Here is an 11,588-nt window from a genome sequence, read left to right as displayed (position 1 = left end):
GAATTTTTTTACATTCTACACCCCAAAAAAAGTGTCATTTTTTCTCAACACTCAAGCGTTTCCACATCAGCTGTGATGATTTTTCACTCTAAAAGCACGTGGATTTTGAACAAGGCGAAAAGTTTTCTCCTCAAGCTCGTGTTGCACGCTATTCAAACCGAGAGCCGAATGCTAGGAGCCAAGTCAGGCGACCGTGACAAACGAGGACACCGAGTCCCTGCCCTCACGGCGGGGTTTGCGCGCCTCGCCCCCGCAGCCTCCACAGCACCGAGGCCGCGGGGGCACCGCTCTTCCCTGCTCCCGGCTGGACGGAGGAGGGCATGCCGCCTTTCGGAGTGGCGTTCCCGGCCGCTCCTGCGTCACGGCCCCGGAAGCCGCAGGGAAGGCGGGGCGGGAGGGCGGTGTCAAAGCGGCGGCGGGGCCGGGCCGGGCCGATGGAGCCGGTCGGCGGCGGCGCGGAGGAGCCGGGGGGCGAGAGCGGCTGTTTCCTGTACTACGCGTACGGCAGCAACCTGCTGCGGCAGCGGCTGCTGCTGCGCAACCCCTCGGCCGCGCTCTGCGCCCTGGCGCGCCTGCAGGTGCGTGCGGGGGGGAGCGGGGAGGGGGGCCGAGGAAGCCCGCATGCCCCGAGGATAGCCCGCATGCCCCCCAGGATACCCGCACGCCCCCGGGAGCTGCGTGTCCCCCACGGCTGCGTGGGGTCCGGTGCTGCAGCCGGCCAGTCCCTCCTGCGGGTGCTGGGGGAGGCCCCAGCGCGGCTCAGGCGGCGGGGTCCGACAGGGTGATGCCGGGCTCTTTTCGGTGGTGCCCAGCGACAGGACGGGGAGTAATGGTCATACGATAAAGCACAAGAAGTTCCCCCTCAGCATGAGGAAGAAGCTCGCGTCGAGGGTGGCAGAGCACTGGAACGGGCTGCCCACGGGGGTTGTGGAGTCTCCCTCTCTGGAGACATTCAAAACCCACCTGGACACGTTCCTGTGTCACCTGCTCGAGGTGACCCTACCTTGGCAGGGGGGTTGGACTGGATCTCCAGAGGTCCCTTCCATCCCTAACGGTTCGTTCCCATTCCCTGTAATACACCCGGGGCCCGCTGCCAGGGCTGCCCTCAGCCAAAGGGGCATTTGGGGTAGTCCCACCTCTGCCGGGTTATCTGACCGGGATTAACCTTCCAGGCTGCCAGCCATGACCCTGCGTGTAAAGCACTGTGGACCTGGAAACATAAAGTAGCAGGAAGAAATTCTTTGCTGTGAGGGTGGTGAGGCACTGGCACAGGTTGCCCAGATAGGTGGGTAGTGGATGCCCTATTGCTGGCAGTGTTCAAGGCCAGATTGGATGGGGATCTGAGAAACCTGGTCTAGTGGGAGATGTCCCCCCTGCTTGGCAGGGTGGTCTTAAAGGTCCCTTCCAACCCAAAGTATTCTGTGATTCTAGGTGCTCAGCTGGGTTTATAGGAAAAGCTGCTGACAGTTTTGAAAGGGTGATACTTTGTTAAAAAAATCAAAATCTTTCCTTCCCCTCATCCACTCTGGGTACAGGTGAGGAGCCCTCCCTGTGAGACATATCAGGCAAATATGATATTTCATGGTTTCACCCAGGACTGCACATCTGCAGCTGACACTTTATGTGCTATGGGGCAGTTCTCCCTAGTCTGAGTTATTAAATGTTAGTGTATCAGCTTGGCTTTAGTGTGGGCTTGGAAACACGAGGTCATGCTCATCAAGCTGTTGATGCACAGACCTGTACAACTGAAAGTATTCTTAGAGGAGCAGAGCATCATTTGATACCACTTAAGGATGACTTGAAGGTTCTCTTGGGGTAACTGGCCAGAAATAGTCTACGTTGGAATGTATGAAGAAGTTTCAAAAACTTGTCATTAATGAATTCCCTATAGTCAGGTAGTTGGTATCTCTTGGGACTGTCAGCCTGGCACGTGAGGTCTGCACCTGTAAAGCATGCGGCACTTAGAGATACCACTGAGCTGAACGTGCCAGGAGCCCAGCACCTTGCTGGATCAGACCTTGGAAGTGAGAAGGAAAAGGAATGCAGGGAGTATTGTGCACTTATCTTTGAATGAAGGAAAGCTTCAGCTCTCCTCCTGGCTTTCAGGTCCATTTCCAGGTTCTGCAGTTAGCACCTCTTGTCATGCTGTAGGTTGGCTGTTCCAGAGCAGTCAGTCAGGCCCGGGTTTTATATAGCCAGGCTTTGACCAATTGCTATGTTCCCTGCCAACACCGGGTGGCTTCCTTGCTTCCAGCTGGAAAATCGCTGATGCTTGGGAGTGAGGACATGAACAAAGGTTGAATCTGATTCCTGTTAACTGCTCCATGGTAGTGCCACGTGGGCTTAAAAAACAAAAAGGAAGATCAGCCTATAACCAGAGTACTGTGGATGCTAAACTAAAGTATTAATTTCCTTCTGGTTTTACTTTTTACAGTTTTGTTAATCTTCACCCAAAAGCTACTAAGAAATGGCTTGTGTAACAAGCACAGAAAGGGTATTACACTGGTACTTAGAAGAAGGACCAAAGACCGATCTCTTGACCCAAGAAAGTATCTAGTGTTGTTTTTTCCCCTCTTCCCAGCAGTGTCTGCTGCTGTTGCCCACATGGTGGGAAAAAACAAACAAACAAACAAATAAACCCCACCACCAACCTGGGCTGCTGTTAAGAGTATTTGATTCTATCCAAGTATTTCCTTGGTGCTGCCCTGCATGCAACTGTCCACATCTATAGCTTCAGTCTGTGACGTGACTGTTTACTTGTGTGCAAATAACTTAGTGCATCTAAGTAAACCCTTTTCCTATTGAAATTAATTTAATAGGGGACATTTTATGGGGAAGGAAGATGACTCTGTTGATGGAGTAAACAGTGTGGCTTTGCCAGGCTGCTGGTTGTCACACACACAAAAATTCTTTGTGTCCTGATCAGTGCTGTTCTTCTTTGTGTAAGCCTCCAACTGCTCAATTTTTTGCAACCTTTATCATATATCTATTAGGATATATAACAAGAAGTTGATATGTCTCAAAGGGAATATTGATATATACATGTATACATTTCAAATCAAAGTTATCTCCTAGCTTAAAGGGTGATGATCAAGAGAAATAAGCAAAGCTATGGGGTCGTATAGGTTTGGTTTTATTGTTGTTGTTGTTTTTAGTCCTTTTTACCTTTGCCAGATTTTGTTGTTGCAGTTAATTAGGTAGTGTTCCTTAAAGCTCGTTTGGTTTTGGTTTGAGTTGTTTGTTTGTTTTTCCCCTTCTCTGCTGCTAGGGGAGGACCCACAAATTGACTAATAAATAGGAAACTGAATGTATGGAGTTAGATGGGAAATCACACTCGTAAAATGCAAGAATCCATTATTCTCCTTTGCAAATATAGTAATATTTGAGAATACTTAAAAGAAAAAGTGATACTTGATTTCTAAAAGGATGTTTTCTACTTGCAAAAACCCGAGTAAGCTCACTGAAGGAGGCATTTGCCTTGGCTTAAAAATACCCAAAAATGTTCCAATTGGGTGATGAGGGATGTATTTTATAATTGGGTAGTTTTACTGGTGCATGAGGACAAGTCCTGAAGCTCAGCATCTTTTAGACTTCTTTTCTGTTTTCCTGGGTCTCGCATAATAGCATTTGTCTCATAAGAGCACCAAAAACTGCAAAAGAATGGGCACCAGGTAGGCACCTCTTTTGATGTGAACAAGAAGGCAGTAGACGGTTCCCTCCTTCTGGTAAGCACATCAGCAGTCCTGTCAGTGCCAACCTGGACAAAAGTCAAGCTGACATTTCTTCAGCACCGCTGTGTTTACCACAAAGTTAGGTATGTGTGCTACTCTTGAGAAAGGGTTGCCTCCATTTTCTTCTCACTGCTAGAAGTTGTTTGCTGTTCAGGCCAGACAACTTAAGAGGTTTGGATGTTGATCCAGGTCTCTGCAGACCAAGCCTTTTATCAGGGGTGCTCTCTGCCCAACCTCTCTTCCCGTTGTCCCAAGGCTGCCGTTTCTCGTGGGGAGGTGGAAAAAGTTGACTTCAGCACCTCATGAGGTGTGACCTGGATCATGTCCTACCTGTCCATTCTTCCTTCTGTGTCCCCAACTGACTGCTCATAGACTGTCCTTTAGCTGCCCTTTTCATGTCAAGAATAGCCAACAGCCCTTACCTTAAGTGGAAATTGATTCTCTGCATTGGTTTCATTTTCAGGATTTTAAGCTCGAGTTTGGCCATCATCAAGGCAGGACAAGTTCTGTCTGGCATGGAGGTACAGCTACCATTGTTCAGAGCCCTGGAGACGAAGTATGGGGAATAGTGTGGAAAATGAACATTTGCAATTTGAGTTCACTGGATAAGTAGGTGACTTAACTTTTACTGTCTTGTACTACTTTGAATGGCAATTGAAAAGTCATAGGTAATGATGAAGGGCTGTGTGGAAGCTTTGGTGTTGGAATCAAGATGATGCTTTTGATTTTAATCTGTGAATTTCACTTGACGTGATGTGTATTGACTTCTAACACTTCTGTGATTAACGTGGCTTTATTTTCAAGGTAAAGGTATTTAGTGGTGTTTTAATGAGCAGCTGTGGACCTTGATTTGAAGCTGATAAATTGGTCATACCCCTTTTAAAAAAAAAAAAAGAAACAAAAAAACAAACCACCAAAAAACCAACCAACCAAAAAAACCCAAACCAATAACAAACCCTGTCTTCACAATTTCATGCCCCTTAAATGACTCTAAACTCTGTATTTGTCCCATTGCTTTAGGGAGAATTTTTTTCCTTGATGCTGACATCAATTTCTCTCTATATACACCTGTAGACTTCAGTTGTAGCAGAAAAGGAACAGATGAGGACAAGACTTTGCAGGAGAAAAAGAGATCTTTAATACAGGCAAAGGGACCTTCTGAGGAGGTTATTTAAAATGTCATGTCTTCTAAGGAATCAAACTTCTGTGAGCTTGAGGAAGATCCAAGCAGGGAGCTGGGCTGTAATTGTTACAATGCACGGTGGAAAATGTTCTGCCTGTGCCTGGTAATTAAGAGAGGTTTAAAGCTCCCAACAACTGAGCAGGTTGTTCCCAAGCTGAAGTCTGGAGGACCACCTGGGTAAACAAAGCAAGGAGTAGCATGACTTCTTTCAGGGTCTCAGGCAGGAATAAGAACATAATCTCCAAAACTTTGTCTGGCACCATGTGCTTGTTGCAGATTTTGGGAAGTGCCTGCACAGTATGATGCTTCTGGTACACAAGGATCGTTTTTTTCAGAGCAGTTCATCACTGTCAATTAATTCCAGTAGAAGTCTGGGCTAGTGAGGACAAGGAGGCAGGGCACAGTAAACTCAGTTGAAAGCACTACAGTATTACTGTTCTCCTGCCTCTGGTACTGTTGCAGTTTTGGTTATGGCTGCACTGTGCTGTGTAGACATGTGCTTCTAACCCTGGCCATGAAACTCGGTTCCTATGTGCTTTTTATTGCCTACAGTGAACCTGAAATACGGAAATTGTTGCCCAAAGTCTGTTAGCACATTATGGAAATGGGCAGTCTCAGCACTCTTGTCCTGGCTGGGAATGTTAATCCCAAGCAGAGCAGGTGGTCATCTGGTTGGTGTGCTTGTGGTTGGGCAGCACTTCACATGCCCATGCTTTATGATCTCCTGAGTTCCCCTGCTGTTGCTTGCACTAGCATTTAACATCCTGACCCCTTCTCTGCTGACCTTTACTGAAATGTCCTGGTTTACCATGCTTTCATAAAGCAAAAACGTCACAAGTATGATGATCCTGTCCAACAGCATCTGCTTTTGATAGTAGCAGCCTGTTTCCTCTCCGTGGGGGCAGTATTATGATTTCCAGAAGTGTTTACATACTGTTTACATACTGTTTACATACAGTTGACATACTGTAGAATTGCAAATCCCTGGCATTTGTTTGACAGTGATAAACTCTAATGCTTGCTAAAATGCTAAAGAGTTGAGTGCTGTAACATCACCAAAAACTGCAGGATGGACACTAGCACTAAAGATTACTTTTTCCCAGCTGCCTCACTGATGTCATGGAGGTGAACTGGAAATGGAAGGAAGTAGGATGTGTTCTTGGCTTTAGCAATGATAGTCCAAATTGTTCTTCTAATTGCTCCTAACCCAACTCAAATGAGCTTGCATGTGTTCCTGCTGAAGGTCTTGGGATTCTCTGCCTGCATGCAAGCAGATATATTTGTAAGTCCTCAACCAAGTTATTTCCTGGAATTTCCATGTGCCAAAAAACAAAAAAAATCACTATTGCCCTCCCCCACATTTTTTTTATTCCCCAATCTCTGTAAAGAAGTCTGTGCTTTGTTATCCAGAAGCAGAGGAGGAAATGTATAACTAATGCTGCATGTAACTAATTGAAATACTAGTAAAACAATGTAATATATAGAAAACAAATATGAGAGAGGAATCTTTTGCTTAGATGGCTGAATTATTTGGCTTTAAATACATTTTAGGTGCTGTCCCATGGTCTATTTTACTTTTTTTTTTTTGTCCTCTATACTTCACAAATCTGTAAGTTATAGACTAAATCATGGCATTTATTCCTCATAGGTCCTAGCAATGGATGTTAAGTAACAGTTTTATTGCTCTCACACAACCATGTGACTTATTTTGTAGTGTGTTGGCCTTGAATCTGCAGTTAGCTTCCAGCCTCTACTTGCACTTAACCTAGTTACTCACCTGACATGGCCCGTGTTATGTACGTTGAATAACTGTAAATGATAATAAGTCTTTGAAAAAAATATGAATTGTCCGAATTATATTTGATGAGCAGGGTTAGAAACCATGTTATGACTCATATCTAAAGTTAATTGTGCTATAAAGTCTATCTTGTATTGCTTAAGCTTCTTGTTTACTTCTCACTATTTCCTCAGATTTTTAATGGTGGCTGAATGCCAATGTTTAAGGACAATAAGTAGCCTTGGTTTTGAGTTTGCTTTTATTTTTCCAAGACAGCATGATTTTGCTAATAAAAAATAACAATGCTTCTTGCCCTGACCTATCTCATTTTTGCTGTTCACGTCTTATGCAAATTAAAGAGTGTATTATTCATTGGAAAGTGCATTGCAAGAGTTGTGCAAGTTTCCCCTTATTAAAATGTAACACAGTGGGCAAGATAAGTTTGCATTTGTTTCTTTGTCTCAGTGGCAGGTAATGAATGATATGTGCCTGGCTCATTAATTTTGGTTGTTTCTCTTCAGACTGCCAGTCTACAGTAATTAATTTAAAACTATTCTCTCTCTAACTTTGCAAGTGACCCACTGGTCATCTTTCTTACAGAGTTGAAATGATAAAATTGAATGTTGCTGTTTCTTTTTAAACTTGTTTTTGGATATGAAACCAGTTTGTACAAAAAGTACTGAAATATGTTTTGCTTTATTTGCTTTCCTTTAACAGCACAGACCAATGTCCTGCCTTAAATTCTATTATAATAAATCCATATGTTTAATTGCACACTTTGCTTGAAAGATGCATCAGTTACTTGGCGTGAAAGGTATATATGTCATTTACAGGCAAGAGGGAGTTGAAGATGGCATTTATGTCCCAATAGAAGTTAATGTCCACACTCAAGAGGGAAAGGTGCTGACCTGTCGAAGCTACCAGATGAAGGACTATGTCTGTGGTCCCCCTTCCCCACAGTATAAAAAGGTAGGTCTTGCATCACTGCAATTTTGGAAGAAATGAGCAGAAATTTATAATGCAGGACTTCTGTCCAATTTAATAAGTGCTTTACTTACAGTGGATGGAAGGCATGACTACTCCACTGTAAAGGTATAACAGTTTGTGTGCAATGTACTACTGTAGTCATGCTCGCAGAAGATTGCTAGCTCTTAAAAGCCTACTAAATCAGTTTGGCTTTTTGGCTTAGCTGTGCCTTACGTGAAGCCTCTATTTACCTCGTGAATTAGTTATGACTGACACAAGGATTTCTGAAGGATGTTGTTTACATATATGTAGCAACTCTCTGTGTTTGAGAAATTAATGTACTCCACTAAAAGGACAGAGGGAAGCTTCTGTGGGGAAAACACAGCACCTGGCTTGTAGTGTCAGGGATGTGGATTATCCTTACTGTCTTGTGAAGCAGTTGCTATCGTTTAATACAGGAGTCCACCTGCTGCCTTTTAGCAGATGCATCATCAGTATATTGCAGGACTCCAGCAGCCTTGCAGAGCACTGCAGGGTTCCCGCTTGATGGCTGGTGAGGCAGAAGTGTTTCAACACTGTTCTGCAACAGGCTGACTCTATAGAGACACATGATCCAGTCATGCAGCAGGCCTGACCTGCTTAGCTCATGAGATCTGATGTGGGCCCTGCTCGGGTGGCACGACTGCGTGTCTGAATGGTGCAGCCACTGGCAACTGTGGATACGTATGACTGCAGCATGTTGGCTTTTTCTACCTAAAGCAAAGAATTCGGGCTTGAGCCTGTTAAATCTCAAGTGTGCCGCCCTCTCTGAACTGAGAAACTTGCTCCTATGAATCAGCTTCCAGGAGCATAGCTCAGGCCAGCTGCTGTGGGGCTCCTGAAGAGAAACTTGCTTAGAAAGCAGGCTCTGCTATTCCACAAACCTCCTCCCTGCCAACCCACCTCTTGGCAAGACAGATCTTCAGGGATTTTCAGAAGGTTACTACATAGTCTGCTGCTGTGTGGCAGCTCTCACTGGTGCTCTGTAAGAGCAGACCTCCACTACTGGCAACTTTATCTAGCTAAACATTCCCCTCTTGCTGTTGTCAGGATCTGTTGTTAGTTCTGTTCTTGCCCCACTTGCCCCAGCTTTTATTTGTTTAAGTTAACCAGGCAGGAGAGCTAAAAATTAATACAGGTGACTGCATCAGCACACAGTGACTGAACTACATCCACCTACTGTTGTGTGCTTTTTGTGGTAAAATTCATTCTTTCTAGACACCTCATCCTCTAAATTCATGCTGTTAATGCAGGAAGAATATTTAGAATATTCATTTCTATATGCCAGCTTGCTGTTGTCTCCTTCAAGCCATGGTTCCTACAACTTCCTCTTTTCCTCTCACTGTCACATCTTTTCTTCTGCATGAATACTTAAGTTTATTTTGTGTGTGGAAGGAAAGCTGCAGTAACAAACTAGGAATCTATGCTTTTTCACTAAATTAAGTGTCTCTTTCTGTTACTCCTATACCTGTCTAGGTACTCACTGTTGTGCTGAGGATTTGAACAGCTTAGTTTTAAAAATAGCTTCAGTAATATATGTTGCTTCTCACTCAGGTGTGATACTAAGGCTGGCTAAAGGCTTAAAAAGGAGTTCTCATTGTCACGGAAGAAAGAATGAAATAACAGAATAACAGCTTAATTGTAGAGTCTTGTACACCTTAGTAACACTTCAGATTCTTAGTGGTAGTACAAGCCTTTTCAGAGTAATTTTATTCACACTGTTCAGGTGTTCAGTGGTTTCCCAGAAGCCTTTGGCTATCCTTGGGTACAAATCGCATTATTTGGGGGTAATTCTCTTGTTACATTCTTTCCATATGAGTAGATGTTTTGAGGAGTCTTTCTAACACTGTTACTGAAGTTTTTTTCCCCTTTTGATTATAGGTTATCTGCATGGGTGCAAAACAGAATGGCTTGCCAACTAATTACCTGGAGAAATTAGAAGCTATTGAAACTAATAACTATGCAGGACCGGTGCCAATAATGGAAGAGATTGAAGCTGCTATTAAAGCAGAGAAAATAAATTCTGCATAGAATACCACTGCATTTGCTTGGCCATTCACCTTGATTTAGATACCTCTCCTCACTGCGCTGATCAGCAGTTTCTTTATTTATCAAGAAAAGATGAGTTTGCTGTGCATCTACAGTAAATCATTAGACGTAATTTGCAGTCTGAAGACATGCTGATATTGGTAACTTCTTTTCGTATGTATATCTTGAGTACATGCTGAAGTCTTTGCAGATTTAGAAATTATCTTACTGTAATTGTCGTGCAGTGCTGCACACAAGTTTGTGCTTCATGTCCTGTTTACTGACCTTTTTAAAGGAAAAAGACCATCTTGATGAGTTTTGGCACCTGTTACTTTCTGAGGAATACGGGCTGCAGGATCAGGCCCTTTGTTTTTAAATGTTGTATACACAAATATCAAGAATTCCAAAGATTAATTAGGTGTAATGTAAACTCAAAACTCTAAGACCAGACCTGCTACTTCTCTTAATGGTTTAAAGCCCAACCTATTTGATAGTATGGAGTTCCTGTTTATATAGCTAACAAAGAAAGAAAAGAAATTTTTTTTTAATTACCTCCATGTTTTTACGTGTTAGTCCAAAAGGCAGCTCAGGCCTGAAGACAACATTCAGCAAAGGATCTGGGTCAAAGCATCATAGCCTCCTCCTTTCTATGTTTAGTAGTCATCACAGGTGAACTGGTTAGCTGTAACCAACAGATTTATAAAGAATTCATTTTAGTTATTTCCAAGTTTTCGTAAATTACTTTGTTGTGCCTATCTAGGCCTTGGTCTCATGTCCAGTGAAATCAGAAAGTCTCCTGTGAGTCCTAGCACATTTGTTTTGTGGTTTTGTTTGTCTGTTAAACCCCAAATGAACAGAATTTGGCTTTTTTTTTTTTCCTTTGGCAATCCTGTGCAAAACTGAAAGCTTTTGTAAGATACAGAGTACTTATCTTCATGGTATTTGGCAACCCCTGTGGTTATTCACTAGGAGAAATTGACAATCTGGATGATGTCAAATAACTGAAATTTGGTTTATCTTCTCTATGGTGTATTTTTTTCTATTGATGTACAGAGGGGTATAAGATATAGTCATTGTCACTGTGTGACTGCTTAGATAAACAAATGATAAAGCAACATACTCACTGTGTCTTCTCTGTATAAAATACACTTCTGCCAGGTATGTGTAGGTGCTGTCCTGATGTCATATACCTGTTTCCAGGGTCGGGCATGGTGACTGCTGTAAAACGTGGTACTTTCTGTGTTAGCACTGTCTAGTCTGAAAGTGAGTAAATAAAACTGCAATTACGAAACCTCTCCCCTGCCTGTTCAGTGCATGCTTCAAGAATATCACAGAATTGTTAGGGTTGGAAAGGACCTCTGGAGATCGTCTAGTCCAACTCCCCTGCCAAGGCAGGGTCAGCTGAGCGGGTGACACAGAAATGCACCCAGGTGGGTTTTGAATGTCCTCAGAGAGGGAGACCCCATGATCTTCCTGGGCAGCCTGTGTTGCATATATAAGTGAAAGGTGGTGATGTGGAAATGCAGCCGAAACGTTCGTTGTCTGTGTCTTTTTAATGTCAGTCGGGAGGGCAAAACTGTGAACACACCCCTCTGTATCAGCACCACTTCTTTTGCTTTACCCTTACCGTACTCCTTTGGGCTTTTGGACTTGAAAATGTGTGCTTTACTCTTGCAAGAAGAGGCTGCCAGGATATTATTTCTGTTTCCTTTGTGGGGAGCGGAGAGTGACAGAAGGTACTTGATGACACCTGTCGAGGAAAAGGGTGGGAGCTGCAGAAGGACCCCCGGCACCTCTCTGGGTGAACGGAGGGGAAAAGGAGGTGTTGGCGAAGGGGAAGCCTTCGGGCCCTGCCTGCGCGAGG

At 43.9% G+C, this 11,588-nt stretch overlaps 1 protein-coding gene across 1 annotated transcript; it reads left to right on the top strand.

The window, feature by feature from the left end:
• The first annotated feature begins 414 nt into the window (after window positions 1-414).
• GGCT (gamma-glutamylcyclotransferase) lies at window positions 415-11,019 on the top strand. The gene is made up of 4 exons (XM_050321421.1): window positions 415-578; window positions 4,195-4,340; window positions 7,525-7,660; window positions 9,578-11,019. Exons 1-4 carry the CDS (start codon window positions 435-437, stop codon window positions 9,725-9,727), a joined length of 576 nt encoding a protein of 191 aa, XP_050177378.1. The 5' UTR covers window positions 415-434; the 3' UTR covers window positions 9,728-11,019.
• The last annotated feature ends 569 nt before the right edge of the window (window positions 11,020-11,588 follow it).

The sequence above is a fragment of the Myiozetetes cayanensis genome, unplaced genomic scaffold (assembly GCF_022539395.1).
Source record: "Myiozetetes cayanensis isolate MyiCay16 unplaced genomic scaffold, myiCay2020 scf1, whole genome shotgun sequence".
NCBI lineage: Eukaryota > Metazoa > Chordata > Aves > Passeriformes > Tyrannidae > Myiozetetes > Myiozetetes cayanensis.
Note: the sequence above shows the minus strand (reverse complement) of the source record. Positions and strands in the feature narration are given on the sequence as shown.